The sequence below is a fragment of the Pelecanus crispus genome, chromosome Z (genome assembly GCF_030463565.1).
Source record: "Pelecanus crispus isolate bPelCri1 chromosome Z, bPelCri1.pri, whole genome shotgun sequence".
Classification (NCBI taxonomy): domain Eukaryota; kingdom Metazoa; phylum Chordata; class Aves; order Pelecaniformes; family Pelecanidae; genus Pelecanus; species Pelecanus crispus.
In genome coordinates this window covers 63,472,415-63,491,786 of record NC_134676.1, presented here as the reverse complement: position 1 = coordinate 63,491,786, position 19,372 = coordinate 63,472,415, and the positions used below count along the sequence as shown (strand labels likewise).

General features: G+C 38.0%; 1 protein-coding gene across 1 annotated transcript; it reads left to right on the top strand.

Moving 5' to 3' along the window:
• The first annotated feature begins 696 nt into the window (after window positions 1–696).
• Window positions 697–19,115, top strand: LOC104031287 (neuronal regeneration-related protein). The gene is made up of 3 exons (XM_075727183.1): window positions 697–725; window positions 14,929–15,006; window positions 18,990–19,115. Exons 1-3 carry the CDS (start codon window positions 723–725, stop codon window positions 19,113–19,115), a joined length of 207 nt encoding a protein of 68 aa, XP_075583298.1. The 5' UTR covers window positions 697–722.
• The last annotated feature ends 257 nt before the right edge of the window (window positions 19,116–19,372 follow it).

The following is a 19,372-nucleotide window of genomic DNA, read 5'->3' as shown; positions in this document are numbered from 1 at the left end:
TTTTTGTCACTATATGAAAACTGATAAAGGAGGTATGCTACAAATTCAGTCAATTAAAAGAGTGGTAATTTAAGGTACCGTTTAAATGAGGTAGGAACTACTCTTTTTTTTTTTCCTCTCCCTATTTAAAATAGGGGGGTGTGTGGAACCGAGAGAGAGAGAAAACTGGAGGTTATGTAATGCAGTGCCATTTCCAAAAATACCTACTCTCCGGGCCATTACATGGTGAAAGCCTGACACTGTTATACTTGTTTCTTGATTGCAAAAAAACACACTTTGTAGTATGCCTGGGAACAATGGACCACCTTTACAGAAGCACAGGGTGACGGTTTTTTGTCCTCTTGGCTGATTTTTAGGTGTGTTAACCATTAGGTATAGTGCTCTTCAGAGATGTACCAAGTGCTAAGAATAGCATAGGGTTCTGCAAATCCAGGTACCAGGGATTCCTTTGTCCTATATTTAAGCCTACAGACCACTGAAGTGCAGAGAAGTGTGATATATAAGCGTACATGTGGTTAGAATAATTTGCATGACTTTAAGCTTAACCACTGAATCTTACACTCAGCTCACCCACTGTTAATGCTGGCAATAAAAAGCTATTAAATATTGCGACAGTTGGGATGACTTTTTTTTCATTTTTAATTTTTTTAAATTGTTTTCAGATTGTTCTCCTTGTGCTACTTGAGAGAAACTGCAATCCCAAGACTTAACAGAATCTAAAAATGGTAAGAAATAGTTGCTTTAGCAAAGAATCAGTGATTTTTTTTGTATAAACAGAAACCTCCTTTCCCCATCCCCAATACTCATTTATAAATATGACCTTTATAAGACATACTTTTTGAGGCTATGGGGATTTGCCATACAATGACTGATGTACTCTGAAAACCTCCGTATGCTGGATCTTTGATTTTCTTGCATTTTTTGAATAAAAATCTGAAATCCCTCTTTGTGCAGTAAGGCTTATTAATTGAAACAAGCAGTGTTTAGGTTACTATGAAAAATACACATTGTAACACATGTAGAAATACATGCAGACAAAACAATATGCAATAATTTCAGCTCCGCCACCTTCCCCCCAAAAAAGAAATAGGTCATTGCACTTAGTAAGTGAAGCAGGTTTAATGTTAGCCTGTCAGGGAAGTACATAAGATGCAGACTAAATTTTCTTATTATTTGGTAATTTTTTCAGAAGCTTAGCCTTTCTTTGTGATACAAATCTTCTCCAGAAGAAATGGCTAGGCCTCAGCCTAACTGAACTTATGGGCACGTAGCTGGAATGTATTTATGGAACAATATTCAACAATGACCCATTTCCTTCAGGGCTAATTGTGTTTATATTTGTACTGATTAAAGCCCATTTGTTATACTCGGAGATACTACTGCTGACAAATACCTGATTTTAAGGATGAAACATTATACATCTAAAAAATCTCTAAATATGGTATTCTCTGGGAAGGACTGAGTGTCTCAGAATCAGCAGGACAAAGAAAATTGCTTTTTTACAGAAAAAGTAGGTAAAGTAGGCAGAATTAGTTTAGATGCTCTGTAGCATTCTTGATTGAAGATGCAGCTATCACTGAAGCATGTCCAAGTACATGCATTGACAAAAACGTGATGTATTTTGGGTGCTATGTGGTAATACCAGGGTCAAAAGGCTTTTAATTCGTATGGAGTAATAGCTTGTGTGAAGTAGCATCGTATAGGGTGTACATTAGCACAGAATATTTTCCAAAGTGTCATGTTCTCAAGGACATATTCTGGTTAAGATTGGGTTAAGTTAATTGCATTAATTACATTATCCGTGTCTGGTTCTTTGGGGTTGTTTTGATTTGGGGGAGGAGGGATGATCAAAGGATGTTTAAAATAAGCAAATATTAATCTGTTATAAAGGCCTTTTTTTTCTTTTTGGCTCCTTGTTTTACATCGTTCCTATCTGCAAAAATAAACTTGCAAATTCTGGAGTTTTAGTCTATTCTGGAACCTACTTTCATCAAAGTGCTTTGCTCATCTGTATATAAATGAATAGTTGGGGGTGGGGAATTAAAAGGGAAATGATTCACTTAAACTGTGAATAGAAATCATGTTAAAATACATTTTGTTCACACAACTGTGGAATATTGGGTAAGGCAACTGTTTTCCTACCAACACCAAGGTGACAATCAGCCCACATTTTGAGATGGTGTGCAGGCTGTTATGTGCAATATATGCCTATCTATGGAACAAAAGATTATTTTAAGTTTTGTTAGGCATAAAATAGCCACTGATTTTTACCAGCAGATGGTTCTATAAATCTAGCAAGGTTCCTGTAGTAGTCAATGAAGTCAGTTTTGTAAGCCAGTCTCCAGGCCAGAACATAAACTACAAATTAGAACTACCCAAATGCAGAAAATAAAATGTAGTTATCCCCCTGTCTAGTCCTATTGTTTGTTTTGGAGTGTAACATAAATAAAAAATCTGATTTGGCTGTTTTTGAAAAGTTTTTTATGTGTTACAAAAAGGCCTAATTCCACTCCTTTGTGACTGTTGATCAGAATTTCAATGTAAGAAAGACTAGGTTTTGCCCCAACTTGCGAGGTTGCTTAAGGTGTGATGCTTGGCAGAATCTCTTCCCCTACCACCACCCTTTTTCACGCTTTCTTTCACTTTTGGCACAGTAACACTGAATGTAATTTGAAGTCAGACCACTGACAGACATACCTTCCTTGCAGTAGTGGACGCACTTGTCTTTGGCATATTTCTTGTTATTTATTCTAAGTGTTTCCTTAGCCATTCTAACTTGCAGGAAAAACTCTCCTTTACATATCAACACTTCCTACACTGAAACACATGATTGTAAAAATGGATACTTGTTTTGAATACAACAACATGTGCAAAGGCTTTACTTTGCTTTCACTGGTTAGTGAAAATTTAGCCATTAATTTCACCAGGCTGAACTAAACCTTAAAAAATGGGGGAAAATGGCCTGCTTATTCCTTTGCTAAACTGAAAGTTCATTAATTGTTTAGTTAACCTTACAGTAAAATTAAGAGTGACTAGAATAAACTCGTTGAGTGAGAACAAATGAATTCTTGGTTTAACCTCACTGTCTTACCTTCCTAATTTCTTAGTGTTCTTATTCCATAAAATGTTTCTTAAACTGCTTAAAAAGCAATCAATTTAGCAGGTTACTTTTCAGTGCTGCTTCTCCTTTTCCTAGACTTGGAATCATGATTTCCTCATACCTGGGTAATCTTTCTTGGAGCTGTATAATAACACCACCATCAATAATTCAAAGAGAAATAGAAAGGCAGGAGAGTGTACTTCCTATTCTTCCTATAATTTTAACTCATGGACATTATAAGGCATCTTACACAAGAAGACTTGCCATTTAAGGATCTGTCCTTACTTGTGTATAATATATTTTCTTAAATGACCCCCCCCAAAGGAAGAAAGAAGCTTTTATATTTATTTGCAATTTATAAAGTCCTGAGGTGATTTTAATTGCTGTTTTTATTCAAAATGCCAGAATTTCTGTATAACACCTTCATGGAAAGTGCTGTATGTTATAACATACAAATTTAGATTTTAGTGCTCATTAAGATTAAAAAGAGGGGTTCTAACTAAAAAAAAAAAGTTTTAAAAATTTATTTGGCCTATGTGATCCAGTCATTGAAATAAAGCATCTTGTCAGAAGAGTGAGAGCGAGGAATTCTTGAGGCCAGTTTTCTGTGACCTCAAAGAAGACCTTTAGGAAAAACAAGAAAGGCTTTTTTTAATGAAAAATGTTTGTTTTCAAAGAAAGACATCAAACAGGCATTTTAGACACTTGGGGAAGTGGCCTGTTCGTTTGCTTCTAAAGCACTCAGGTGCGTCCTTTTCCTCTGCTTGCATTGCAGTTCATTTCTGGACTTCAGTTCTGAGAGTTTGCAGTGCAGGCACTAAGGAATTTAAACTAATAACAATAATAAAAGTGTATATCAGTAAACAGGTACTTCCTTAATAATTTGATTTTGACCTACCTGAAAATAAGCAAAACATATTCTAGAGCAGCTCATTAATTTCCTTCTGACTTAGGATGATTAGATGGCTTTCTTCTTAGCACGAGTGGTGTGGAATCTATAGCCTAGGTGTTCTACAGTATCGCTGTGTCATCCCAAAGCAGAAAGGCCCTGGAGGGAGGGCACTTGGGCTGAATACTTCCTGTCGTGTATCCTTGCCTGAACTGCGTTGTTTTGAGGTTATTCTGTCATTTGCATTCTCTGCATTTGATAGTCTTACTTGGGGGGAAAAAAGAGAGAAATTGGGTAATGGCCTTTGGGAGAGAAAAACAGTTGGGGGAATAGCTTTTCTTCATTAAGTCAGAGAGAAAGAAATTACAACCTGCATTTGTTTGAAGAGAAAAAAAATCACCATCCCATTTCTTTTTTTGCAGTTGATAAGGAAATGTGTAGCATTGTTTAAGTTAGGTGAAAAAATTCATGAGGCAAAGATTTCATCCCAGTTTAGCCATTGCAACCTTTTTCCAGTGAGTTATATGCAGGTATCTTGACACACTCTGTAATTTTCTGTGTCTATACAATGGCTTCATCTTAGTTGGAACAACTGTTCGTAACTTTAACTTCAGGATTATTTGTGGAGAATGGAGCCTGGGATTAGTCTGGCAGAGGCAGGCATTATTTTGAACCTTTTATATGCACTGAGGAATAAGAAGAATGAGATGCTAGGATGAGATGTTATGTCCAGCCTAATACCAAGTACACACTGGACAAGTGCAGCTCCTGGTCTGGCGTGAGAAAGCTCATACTTCTTTGTTGATTATTACCGTGTCTGGAATCGGAACTGGAGTCTCCTTTATGGTAGTTCAGAACTGCGTAGGACCTGTAGGACTGTATCAGATCCTCTTCTGTTCATGTGGTAGCCATGGGCAGAATTTGGTCGAGAGAAGTAATGGAGAGGGATGAAAGCTAAGTGCTTTTGGCCATCTGAATGTGTATATTGTGCTTTCTTATTACGCTTATGTATTGTGCATGAAGAATATGTTGGGTGTAGTTGGCTCAGTGTTACTTGATTACTGAAAACTTAGGGAGAATTAAAGCCTTTCCAGCTTACAAAATAAGTAAGCAGAAATATAAACTCACTTTTTGCAATACTTTTGCCAAGTCAGCTGTTCAACTGTGCAGAAAAGACACCTTTACTTGATGACAGCTGGAAAAATTTGAAGTGGGGTTTAAAGGAAAGTAATTTTGGTCCAAAGCTATAGATACAGTGGATATTTCTGTGGTACGTACAGTTCATATGCACATTAAAAGACAAAATATATATACGTGTTTCTACCCAGTCACAAACATACATGCTCCAGGTGCTAAAATTTTGTAACTATGCAGCGGCATACTTTATCTGAACAGAACTGTGTTGACACATGGAATTGGAGATTTCCATAATACATTGTCCAGGACAAATCTTTACCGAACTTTTTTCACAAAGGCTGAAATCTTGGAAAATCAGAAATAAGAATTAATATACACCTTGTAATACTACAGTCATGACATTGATTTTTAAGTCTTGGGATCTAAAGCCTTCACCAACAATCTTTTCTCTCTTTTTGCATCGGAGTACTGCTGCCCCACACCTGAGCTCTGATCATTGTGTGTATGGCTAAAGAGAGGGGAGAGGGACTACACTTAACAGCCCTAAAACAACTTCATAAAAATAATTCAGTTAGTGTCATTGGCTGGGACAGGATATTTTAATAAAAATATTTTAAAATATTTGTATTTTGTTTTTATTTCAAATATTTATTCACCTCATTAAACCATATTGGTTGAGGGTGCAATCTGGAAAGGTGCAAAAATGTTCTTTTCAAGTGTTTAATGTAGAACGATACTATGAATCATTGTTTGAGTGTTACATGAAATTCAATTTAGCCTGCTGGTCTGGCAAATTCATGGTAGCACTACTGAATGGATCCCTATGTAGATGTTCCTGGGAGGGTTCCTGATGTTTCCTTCTGTAAATACTGCATGTAAAAAAAACCCAACCTCAGTACAGGTAGAGTTTTCTCATCCTGCAGGAAGAAATGTTTCTGGATTAATTTTGTTAACACTAACCTTATTGTCTGTCTACTAGTGTAGCATACCTGTGTGGGAGGAAGCTGAAAAAAGTTGAAAGAAATTTGTATGTTCTCACTGAAGGTGGTATCAGCCTTGGCTTAATATGTGTGTGGTCAGAAAGAGCTCTTGAATTCTTACAGCACTGATGTTTAGAAGGCACACATTGGCATCGTAGAACTACTCAAAAAGACTAGGTTAGAGAGGAACAGAACTTCCTTCTTTGTTTCGACAGGACTATATCTGTGATAAATGTCCATCATGAAAGAATATGAGTTTAAATAACTCTAGTCCTGCTGGCAGAAGAAAATCCTGTGGAAATATTGGTAAATGTCCTTACCCTTAATTTCTCAGCTAAGTAATTATGTAAGGCAACATGAACAAAACCCAGAAACAATACTTGTCAGGAAAAGTTCTTTTCCTGTGTGTGTCCTCATTAGATGAGTTTCAGAACCCATGGATATTTTATTACTTTCAACCTATATAACATACATGATACAGCTTGTGTTTTTGTATTCGGAGTAGCGGTTAAGCTACATTAAATTACGCTAGATGCTGGCAGTATGGTGACTGCAGGTAAATGTACCATAATGCTTCGAAGCACCTGTTACAGTATTATCAGCTGTGGTCATTACGTCTCTTTTAATGAGGTAAGTACTGGCTGTACAACATGGTTGCCTCTCTCATTTCCAAGTGTACCACTGCAGCTTTTAATGCTCACCTGAAATATGCTGGTTGGGCAAGAGGCTGGTGTCTCAGGAGGGGAAAGGCTTTCGTGGCTGGGCTCTGCAGGGAATCAGCCAGCAGAGGCAGTGAGCTTGCTGCCACCTGGAGAGCAACGTCGCTTGTTGGAGTTCTGGTCATCTTTCTGGTATGTGTGAGAAGTTTAAACAAAATTCAACAAACCAACCAACCAGTTCTAGTCCAAAGCTGTGTATTAAGTCTTCTGTAACTTACAGTATTCAGGCCATTAATTTAGAAAACTTGTAGGAAATTAAGAAATTAAACATGCTTTGGGATTCAGCTTTGTATACATTTTGTACACCCCAAAATTGGAAGGAGGGAACTGGGAGAGCACACAGGAGAAGCATTATTCTGGGCTGTCTCTGTTCTTACTCTTTCTTCAGGATTCCCCCACTGGCCACTATTCTTGCCAGTCTTTGCCTTAAGATCAAAACTAGATGGAGCGAGGAGAGTGGGCTGAGTGGACTTTTTGGTCAGCCTGTGACCATGCTGCTTTTCTTCCTCCTCTGTTGCCCCAGTAATTTGTCAGTGTTGGGTATGAAACTACAGAAGATCCTAACTGTGCAGCCTTTGGTCCTGAATTTTGCTGCCGTGCTGTGTATTCCCCTAGCTTTGTAACAAGAGACTTGGTTCTGCATCTTGTTCTGCAGTTACCACTAGGTGTAGATACAAATGGTTACCAATTAAACTTTTCATTACCCTATTACACTTGAAGAGCAAATTACAAACTCATATGTAATTGACTGAAAACTCAAATACTATTTTGATTCTCAGGCTTGTTACTGGTGGTTTTCTGTGTGTGCATGTTAAGCAAACTAACAAAAGCTATCGTAGTGCAGAGGCAAACAAAGTGAAGTGGAAAAGGTGCTGGGTTGCACTGGGTTTTGAGTTTGGTTTTCTGGAGGGCTCGTTTGGTTATTTCGATTTCTGTAATGTTTTACAGTTTCAGAGTCCATGCACAGAAATTTACTGGTGGAATAGTTTGCAGACATTTTATTGGTTAATGTAACTTTCCATATAATATACATTTGTTTCTTATTGTTCTGAAATAATTGCATTTCTTTTCCTCTCAAGGAGTGTGATACTCTGTTAACACGTATCTTTGTTCAATTCATTAATTCAGTCAGAAGTTGGATGAGCATTTATGACAATGTTCACAATGCACCTCTTGATTTCTTTTTCTCTTACTCTTCATATGCATGGTAAATATTAACAATGCTTTGCAATGGTTTTTGCATATTAATGAAGGAGAAAAGCAGCATGAGAGCACTTGTAGCACATGAGCTAGATTCATTCTGCCTTGTGCAGAGATGTGCAAATTGATCTCTCTGCCTAAAAATTGCATTACACTCGGGTGGTGTGGGGAGGATTCCTCTCCAGGGAAGAAAGAAAGTGTTTTCTATAACCAACCTCATTCAGTCATATATGCCAGAAGACAGCTAAAGTTTCTGTTGATGGTTCTTACCAGCTAAAGAATTTGGCAGGAGTGTGCTGACTATATACTTAAGCTAGATGAGCTTGCGTTTTCCCCCTCCTCAACACCATACTCACTCTGTTTTGGAGGCCAATGGCAATGTAAGAGACCACCTGGAAAAATGTGCCTGCTCCGAGTGCTTAGTCTACTAGTATCCTTTCCTGCAGCAAGGGGCTCCGCAGCAGTAAGGGTCCCTTAGTCTTAAAAGCATGTTTTAGTAAATTTTGCCCTGTCACTCAGATAATTTTCTTATACATGTCATGGGATGCTGTAAGTGCATACATAAAAGATGCAACCTATATAGCATGGATGATGGCAGGAGTGAATTCTTTGAAGAATATAGATGAGCCAAGGCGGGAGCCTATGCAGAAGCAGACACTTCAGTGTAACCTGTAGAATAGAAGCTTTAACAACGATGAAAGAAACAATGGGTGAAGATGGGTTTATATAAGAAGTTTTGTACTTAAAGTCTAGAAAAATGACTTCCAAGGTCACTTCCTTATGTTGTATATGGAAGGAGCAGATGACATCCTATTCTGTGAAATTGACAGAAATTGAAGAAGTGATGAACAAGGACTGCTAAAAACCCCTAATGAATAAAATTGCTAATTCATGTGCAGTGTGGAGAGGGGGATGCAAGGAAAAACGTACTTGTCTCATTTAGGCTTTTTCATCTCTATGTGGTTGTGAGTTTGAGTCATCAGATGGGGAGGAATAAAAAGCAGCAGTAATATCTTCCCCATGAAAAGGCAGAGACAGCAAGATGCACAGAAGTCAAAGGCAAGTTCAGGTGTGCAGTTGTCCTGCCATGTTCTGCTGATATACTGCCGTATATTAATTCTTGCCATAATGGGAGGTAAAGTCTCACCAAAAGGTAGGCCACTTGGAGCAATCCCAGCCAGGAGGAGAATGATTGTTCAATTCTTCATCAGTTCTCTCAAGCCATTTATCTACCTTTATCTGCTGTGCGGAATTAACCAAGTGAAATGATTGCAAATGATTTTTTTTCCCCATTGATTTTTGAATGTTCATGGTGCTGGTGTGGAAAGCAGGACTGATAGAAAAACCTGCTGCCCTGACAGTACCCTGAATATGTGAAGGCAGGTTATTAGGAATAACTATGGCTGTACCTCAGCCAGAGGCTCAGACTTGTGATGCAGAGCCATGCAAAAGAAGTGATCAAGTTCACAAAATTGGCAGGCCTCACAGCTACTAAACCGCATGTTCACAGTATTTTTAAATAATTAAGCTAAGGTAATTAAGTTGCATTTTAACTCGGGCAAGTTGTGGTTTCTGATGTTTCAATAGGGAAAGCTTCTTCACTGTGAGAGTCAGCCTATCACAGTCGCAGCCTCCCATTTGATCGTGAGTACAGCCTCTTAAATATAACAAAGGTCCATCAAAACTTTACTGACTCTGAAATAAGGAGTAACAATGAGCACTCTTGATGTTGCCCTCTCTTTCCCCTCTCCAGAAGATTCAGAAGACAAAGCTGTTTGATAGCAGACTGCCACCCAAGTAAACTCTTGAGAAGCAGCAACCATTCAGCTGACAGTTGCTGTATGTATTAAATCCTGCGTGCTAGGTTTGGAACATGGTGGACATTAATATCATATGGTTTCATAATGTTCCCCTCATAGTGTTAAAAATAAACTACTGCAGATGGGAGCATTAGTTTACCACTTGCACTGAAGTGAATGCATTGATCCTGGCACAAGCTTTCCTTCAGTTTGAAATTAATTTTTTTTTTTAACAGAACGATTTGGTTGGTGTTCAAGCAGTGGTGCAGTAAGATTTTCACTGAAGGGTCTGTTTATGCATCTAGACTGTGATGGTGCACTGTTGGTTACAAAGAGGACTTTTACTGCAGTGAGAGGCATTTGGGGGGATTGAGAAATGCATGGTAGAATGTGCTGGGAAAAGTCATTACAGCTCAAACCAGCTGGCAACTAAGAAACTTAAGAAACTGCAAAGTTATAACTGTTTCTACTTAGCAGGCAACTATGTTATTTTTTTTTTTTTTTTCAAAAGAAAATACATCAGGACTCGATTTGGAAAGAAAATCTGACACTTTCAGTGATGCTGACACCAATCTGAAAGGAAATAATCTACAACTTTTCCTCTAGGAGCTTTAATACCATTGATTTGTGTCATCGCAACACAGAGCAATGGTGATGAAAAATCCCCAAACTACTTTAAAGAAATACAGCTACAGACATGAGGAGCAGTATTCCTTTCTATCTACACATCCCATTCCTGGGAGAGCATGGTAGGATGGCTGCTCTCCATTCTGGATTAGGCAAGACAGACACACAGGGCCCTCAGTCCACACAACTGCACAAGTGCAGTTTTTAGTGCTGCGGAGGGGAAGAGCATGGCCCTGTCTTCCCTTTTCTTCAACACATACCTCTATCATTTTACTCCCCTGTTCCTCAGCACATGGCCATCTGTGTCTGCTAGTAATATCCATATAGTAAATATTTTCTTTTTCTTTTTTTCCCCTCTTTTTTCTTCTCCTAGGTAGGCTAATGCAGAATTACTAGAGATGGTCACCTTTTTTTTTTTTTTGAATTAGGAATTTCTAGAGTACTTGTCACCATTTCCTTTTTGTTTTAATTCCCCCCCCCCCCCCCCCCCCCGCCAATAACCCAATAACCGGTTTCTATGATAAAGAAGTTATCTGAAACTTCTCAAAAGGTGGTTGCTGGTGTACCCAGAGCAGTTGGTCTTTTTCATTAAGCTTGTAGTTTGGAAATCCAGATTGCAGTTGAATTCAACTCCTGTAAGTCTTGAATGAGACTTGATGAACAGGAATTCAGTTGTGGTCCACATGAAAAGAAAAAAAAAAAAGAGAGAAAAAGTAACTCTGGGGACTTTCTTGTTTGTTTCTTAACTATAAAAACCTTGGGAATGCTTAACAGGACTGTGCTCATTTTAGTAAGTTAGCCTGTCTTAAATGTGGGGTCTTTTTTCCTCTTGATGGATATACCTGCATGTTTGAAAGATACTCTTAGTGTGTAGGAATGAAGAGTGGGTAGCAAGAAATTAATTTTAGCATTTTGATGTGACTAATACAGTAGATTTAGTCCAGCTCTGTTAAAATTATTTTATGTATCTGTTTTAAAGCTGGGCAAAACTTTGTGCTCCCCTACTATTGCTTTTAAAGAGGACATGGCTTAAAATGGAAGAATAGGCATTAGAGTTTTGAAATGCTCATTAAACAGAGCCTTTGCAATAGCAAAAAAGTTCCTCGGTTTGTTGAGCAGAGGAGAAAAGAAGAGTCTACTCTAGAAATCCTTCTGTTTTTGAAAAAAAAAAGTAGCAGTAAGTAGTTCTGGAGTCTGGATGCTGTAAAAGCCGGTAAATAGACTGAGCATTTATTTTGCTCCACCTTTGCTTTTTCTGATTTTTGTCTTAATTTCTATTATTTGTATATTTCCAAGGGAGTGGAGTCTAAGGAATTGAAAATGTATTTCTCATAGCTCATAATTGCCTATCTGAAGTTGGCCTCAATGTTTCAGGCAGAATTGGTTGTTGTTGCTGTCTCAGGCAGCACTTCCCAGATCAGTGGGTTTCTTTCCCCCTGCTTCTCGAAGTGGCAGTGAATGGTTTTGTGTATCACATGTTCTGCCAGGAAGGCAGGCTTCCAAGGGTAATAATGCTGTTAGTCAGATGTCTAGGGGTGATCCACTCTGATAATTTATGGATGAAGTTTACTAGCTTAATTTTTTTCCTAGTGATTATCAAATACTGAGGCTATCAATTTGATTCAGCATATGGCTCTTACGCATTGTATACAAGTGCAGTCACTTTAGTTTTCAGTCCATCCTAAAGTTCAGTAATTCTGTCTGAATCCTGATGCTTTGGTTATTTAAGCCAAACCTGTACTCACATAATAGTCACACAGGAAGTACTAAGAAATGAAAATACAGTGTGTATCAATGGAAGCATTTGTTTAGAAGTGTTTGCTTCATGCTAACAGCTGGAATGTTGTAAGCCTCACATCCTACTCTGTAATGGAGCATTGCTTTGCACTTTTTCTCCCTATATAGCTCATCTTGCAACATTAGTATCAGTTGTTTTGAGCTGCTGTAATTGACTAAAAGTTCTTGCTGTGTTTTTCTAACACTCTAGTTATCAGTATATTTGAACACCTAAGTAGTTTCTGCATTTTATGAAGCATATAGCATGGCAAGCCATCCTTTTTTTTTCTTTTTTTTTTTTTTTTTTTTTTTTTTTCCCCTCTCCTGGTGGATTGTAGTAAGTCCTGAGTGAACTTTGTACACCAGTATCTTTTTTCCATTCCAGAATCTTCCTCCACTTAGCCAGGATCCAAACCATGATTCCCAGCCTTTCAGCATTGCTCACAAGGCAGATACTTAAAGTCCTTTGGCTGCACATTCAGGACCTTGGTACAGTTATAGCAGAACAATTACTGCACGTGGAGTAGGTCCATGTGACTATTATTTACCAGTATTAGCCACAGTAGTTGTTTTTGAAGAGATATTAAGAAAATAGGACATTACTGATTTTTTTTTCTCCACAGAAAATTGCTGTGAAAGATAGCTGGGGGGTTGTGTAGGGTTTTGTGGTGGTGGTGGGTTTTGGTGGGTTTTTGTTTTGGTTTGGTTTTTTAACCCTGGAGCATAGTTCTGAGTGTATCTTACAATTTACACCTTTTTCCTCTTGCCCCATTCCCAAAATCCACCCTCAAACTGCAGTCCCTCTAAGTTCCTAAGAATTTAAGTTGAGGGTCCTTTCTTTGTCATTTAAATGCAGGTGCTTATTTTATTCCTATTAAAGTATTAAGTGTTGACGAGGCCTATAGGCTAACCTGAATACATCTCAGACTCCATGGAAAATATAGAAGCTCATATTCATCGTAATGAGTAATACTGTATTCTGATGCTTATTCCTTCCTTCTATAGGAAAATACACGTTTTTGTATACCTTGCTGGTTTGAGCACACATGTCCTGTGGTAGAGCTGAACTGCTATTGATGTTTACCACCATGAGTTTTCATACAAGAATGTGACTACACAATAAAATCAAGGCATAGTTGCAGGATGGGTAATCAGTGATTATAAATAGCAACAGGAGACCTCAAGGGTTACTTGGTATCTTTCATTCAAGTGTCTCAAATATTGATAGTGAACATTAACTGATGAATTCATAGAGTGCCCTGGGCTGTGTATTAGTTATCCTATGTCAGCCATACCCAGAAAGCTTAACTGGCTTGTCTGAGATTGTATAATAATCTAAAATATGAAATAAAATCTGATGCTTTAATCAGTAGAAAGCACTGTTGTTTGTACTATGGAAAATCATGGCAGAGTGTTATCAGTGCAGGCACTGCCTTAGGCTCTGTGTTTTAAGTTTCCCTCCTCTGTTTCCTACTTTATAGTAGAGTTCAGGGTTGTCTCTTGGAAAGATGATTGAAGTAATCTTCTGATAATTTCTCCAAGCTGCATCTAGTCCAGTTGTGACAACTAATAGTCAACATGCAATTCCAAGAAATGAAAACATTCCTCAGGTTTCAATATAAATACAATAGTGAGCAGGTGAGTAAAGCTGGTCCACCAGGAATTTAAGTGACAAGGCAAGTTTTGATTCCCAAAGTGCAAACAAGTTTGAATGGTGTAATTTATGATGTTAAGCTCAAAACTCTGACAGTTTGACACTCAGGCATTGTGCAGAAAGAGTTAAATTCACAAAACCCCAAAGGCCCGAGAGGCAGACCCAGCACAAAAATAAATTTAAGATCTTCAGCATCATATCAAACTTGTACATGACCACTTCAGAGTTTAATGAGAGCGAGAGGAAGAAATGCTCTGATCTTCATCCTGAAGTTGACGAACAGAAGCACAGGAAGTTTCCAGCTTAGATTCACCATAACTGAGGTGTACTACCCTAGCATTTATTCATTTTAGCTTCCCACTGTAGTCAGTGGCCTGCTTTGGATCTTACCCATTTTCCATAGGAAAATTTTCCTATAGCAGTCATAGGCCAGTACCTTAACTATTAAATCCTGCTGCCAGCTATTTTATTGTACGTCTTTTATAATGTGTTGGAATTGCTCTAATGTCTAAAATATAGGGTGCTAACACAGAATTATAGCTGTGTCAATGATCTTAGAAAGTACTAAGTTCTAGTTCACAGTTCATTGTGAAAGGATAATCAAAGGTGTTTTGCCCTTGTCTCCTACAGTCATCAGCAAAGGTAATAGTCTTCATTAAATAGTCTTTTGACAGTGACTTCTTCTGCCAAGAAGAAAATGGGCATGTGGTCTCACAATATCCTCAGTAAGTTTGTTAGTACGGACATCCTCTTATACAGAATTTCTTAGAGAGGTTTAAAAAAAATCCATCCTGTGCTCTTTTTAAAATGCCTGTTGAATGCAGATTGCCATAAACAATACAGTTGCAATACTCTAGGGACAGCTCTTGTTGTCATGGGTACTCAAAAATATGTACTGAGCATAAAACGCACCTAGGTCTCTGGGCCCAGCTCAACTGACATTAGACTCGGTTTTAGTAATGCAGTCCATCACATGAACAGCATTTGATTGTATTTAATGAATCTCTCTTTGTTAGTAAGAAATTGTATATATTTATGTCACTACAGGTTTACCAACCAAGATTAACGATTTGGGTCAGCCAGAAAATCTTTCCAACCAGCCGAGGGGATGGGGGATTTCCCAAGGTAAAGTTATTTATGTAATTTGTTTTATCTAATAAACAGTTTACTAAAGTGAAAGTTTTCAAAAAAAAACCCCAACATGGAAAGTTCAATGGATTTTATTTTATGACTGCTTCAAGAAAGTAGCCAGCTCTCATGATTTCATCACGAGTCTCATGGTATTCTGTTTTTCTTAAAGCCTTGGCTCCTTGAGCCAGGCAGTTAAGTGAGGATTTCAGCTTTCATTTTAAAATTATGTTTTTAGCTTTCAGGCTTGCAGAAAACATGGACTCTTGCTGGCTACATACCAGAAAGAAAACATACTAATTTTCAAGAGCTCATATTTCTTAAGCCTGTCTCATGATTTTACAAGCTTGACATCTGAGCTTTGAATGCTTGATTTTGGCAATTCTCTTTTAGTAATACAGATGAAAAAGACAATCATAATGCAGGAAGAGGAAGGAGGTGGCGGTGTTTTTCTTTTCTTAGTTTTCTGCTTGTGCTTTACCTGGCTTGAGTAACAAGCATACAAAGCATGGCAGTTTTCATCTGAGTTTGACAAGAAGTACCCCAACATAAATGCAGAAGATGTGGCTTGTCAGACAAGATTCATAAGATTTTGTTCCATTACCATTGCTGGTTTCATAAATGTGAAACTGGATATGAAATTTGAGTAGGAAAATAAAACAGTTACTCAGAGACACAGAATGCACATGTTTTATTTTCATATTCCCTTTCATTACTGACTCAAAATCTGGCAAAAAAAATGGCAGGTAAGTGAAGGAAAGAGCACATGGAAAATTGTTTTGATTGAGTTTCAGTTATTATCTAGACTCAGCTCCCTGTTAACAAAATTCTGTTATTCCATCTGGATAACACTATATTTTCCATGTTTTTTCTTTATAAAGGAACTTCTAAAATTTATAGCTGGGCTATTTGCAGTCTGCTGTTTGCAGACTCATGTGCCAGCATATCAATCTTTAAATTAACATATATGGCAGTACTGCCATTCTTAACATTTGAGGTATTTCAAAAGTTCAGCTGAGTAGGCTGATAGCAATGCCAGATTACAATCAATGTGCTATATTTATGCTTATATTAAATTAATTTGCTAATTTTATGAATCAGCTGTGTGTTACTAGATGTTTTTTATCCAAAATTTTAAGTTAGCAGCTTTTAGTAAGTTGTCATTCATCTTTAAACAAAGTTGCTCCTGAAACACAGGAATGAAGCTGTGAACTATGTATGGCATGGTTAGTAACAATGCTGCATTATATTGGATTTGTGAATAGCCATGTTTTTATGCTGTACGTAGCTTATAAAAAGTTTATCAAAAGGGATAATTGTTTCTCAACTAGTAAAAAAATTTTATACTTTTTTTCCTTTGAAGTGATTGGATTCCTGCTTTTTAAATTTGATGCATTTCTTCTAGCCTTTGCGTAATTCTTCAAAAGACATTTGGCATGTGCTTACAAGGACTGGTTTTTAAAACTAGCTCCAAATTTTATTTCACAATTGATCTTCAAAAGCAACTTGAATATTAGCTGCACACAATCCAGCATCCAGCAGAGTATCAGCCTTAACAGAAACTGGGTGTCTTTGGAATCTAATTTTTTTCATTCGTCTTATACAATAATCAGGGTAAATGGCTGAAGAAGACTGCAGAAAGTGCTCAGTCCTTCCCTTCAACAGTTGTATGTACTCAATGCTAAACAGCTTGAACTACTGAAAAAATAAAGTGAAATTAATAGATTTTTTTGAAACTGTTATTTCAGATAAAAGTGCTTTTTTTGTTTTCGTGCAACCAGCAAATATAAAAGGATACCTTTCTTAAAGACAATTTATTTCCAGACCTAGAAGGGTCATATGGGACTCTTTATCTTATGATTGTATGGCAGAATTTCAGGACTGAGATTGTTTTCACAGCTGAAAAGGAACTGCCCAACACAATGCTTTTTGGAAATTTGCCCAGACCTTTGGTCTGTGTGGTGTGCCTGTTTGCATATGTAAGTTTCTGGTTTTCTTCTCATATCCTGTAATGATACACAAGTAGCAAATTTAGTCAACAAAAAAACAAAAATATTATCACGAGGATGGAATTTTCTGGAGTCCTGTGAGGAAACATGTTTGTGCAGTCACTAAAATTTAAATGTTATTTTTCCATTCTGAAATTGTCCCTTGCAAAATCCCCAGCTTGGCTCTAGCAAAGGCAAGGTATGTTTCCACTCCTACTTCTTCCCCTGGCTTGCAGAGCCCTTCTGCATATGTGCTGATCGAAGTTTGCTCAGTTTCTCCATTTCTGATGCCCCAAAGGGAGAAGGCACCATTTACCCTTAGGAAAGGATTTTACTCTGTGTTCTGAAAACTGCTCCTGGCTGTGTGGCATGCAAAACCCTGGGGGAGTTCATCTACCCAAAAGCAGAATTTATCCTGTGATAAAGACAGTGGAAAGCCATGGGGCAGCTTTATTCCCAGCACAACTAAACGTAGCAAATATGGACATTGCAGTGAAAATTATGGCTCTGAAGAGCTAGGAAAGGAAAATTGCTGAAAATTGCACTTTCTTGGTAGTTGTGAGACTGCTGGGTGTTTAATTCCTAATTCAGAAATTCACAACTCTGACATCAGAAAAATTGAACTTGGAGAAGATAACTTAAATTTCTTAAACAAACTAAAAGGAATCTGCTTATACAACCAATGTCCTAAGCAAAAAAAAGCAGTTTACCTTTACAATTCTGAACTCTTAAACACAAACCCCATATTTTTTTTCCCATAACTTACAATATATTACTAGCTAAAATTCTTTTTGTTTAAGATCCCATAGTGACATAGCATCAGCAAAGTACTGTAAGCACATGCTTAGCCTTTAGGCTTCCTACTGAGGCTTAAACTAAAACATGTATTTAAATGCTTTGCTGAATAGGCGTGGACTTCAGCCAGTGAATGGTTAAGTATGGTTAACAAAAACCTATCTGAGGCAGCTGGCTGACATGGCACACCATCTCTGTACTTGTCCAGAGACAAGTAACACACTATACACTACAATGCCTTTAGAGTGCTCTTTTCAATGAAGTACTATAGGAAGACCACTGAATAGCGTATGGTAGCTGCTTAAGCTGTAAGGTGTTTATAAGATGAGACATCTAAGCTGTAAAAGGTTCTTTTAACAATAAGGTGATCTTTCCTAACTAAGAGGCACTTTCATGTTGGAGGCCAAGTGGAACCATAAAATGGAGCTTGGGGTTTAAAAAAAAAGCAAGTAAACAAATACATTTATTGGTAGATAATACCATTAACATTAGTTTCTTGGTTGCCCAAGTAGGTACTGATTTATATTTTCAAAGGGGCTTGGTGCCATCTGTTGATTTGTGGCCATGAGTTTTGCATTTATGATGCTGAGACACTGTGCCTCCTATGCTTCATGTGTGCAAAATAGGGAATTGCTTGTTTTCAGCCATATTTGTATGCCAGAACTACTGCACATACAGCACCTGCAGGTGCAGTTTTAGGCCTGAGCTGTCCCAGCTATTATGAAGGGCACAGAAATTGCTTGGTTTGGCGAGAGCGAGAAAAATAATTTTGAGGAGCAGTGTAAGGATGTACAGCTGGTGGTGAGCTGCAGAAAGGGTTGTCACGCCATAGCTTCTTCCCCTTCCCAACTTTGCTGGGATGGTTGGGGTCTCCGCAGCTGCAGCAAACGCTGAAACTCCCCAGTGCAGCAGTGGAGGACGGTTGTTGGCTCAACCCTTTGCGTTTTGGCTGCTGGGGCACACTTTTTCATCCCCAAGTGAAGAGTTTTCCTCAGATGCTGAAAGGCTTTCCTGGAGTTTAAACAATCCTTTGCTCTCTGTGGCATTAGTATTTACAGTTGATTAAGCCATGTTTAGTAGATGTTTACTTCTGAACTAAAGGTAGGGAACTATGGAAACCTCAGGACAGGAAACGGGAGGACTGGACCAAACAGACTTCAGTGAAGCACAGCTAATACTGTTTTTTCCTCTCCACAGGGGAGTCTCCCCATCTCAAAGGAAGTAAATCGCAAGAAGAAAAGTGAGGTGGAGGGGGCATGCCCGGTTCCAGTGAATGGCTATGGACACCATTTCACCAAAATCAATTACCTCTACGCTTTTTAATCATAATTTCTCCATTTGTATTACATATGGTGTATGGGTTTGATGAGGTCATGGTGTCATATATCGGGAATTGTTTCTGTGTAAATCATCAAGTGTAAGAAGAAACTATGGGACTCTGAGCCTTGCTTTAGAGAATAACAGTGGACAAACGTGTACCATAAAAAAATAGGTTTTAACATTCTGACTCAAGCGAAAGCTCTCAGAATTTCACACTGTGAATCCATGTTTACAAACATTACAGGTGGGCCCTCAGGCCT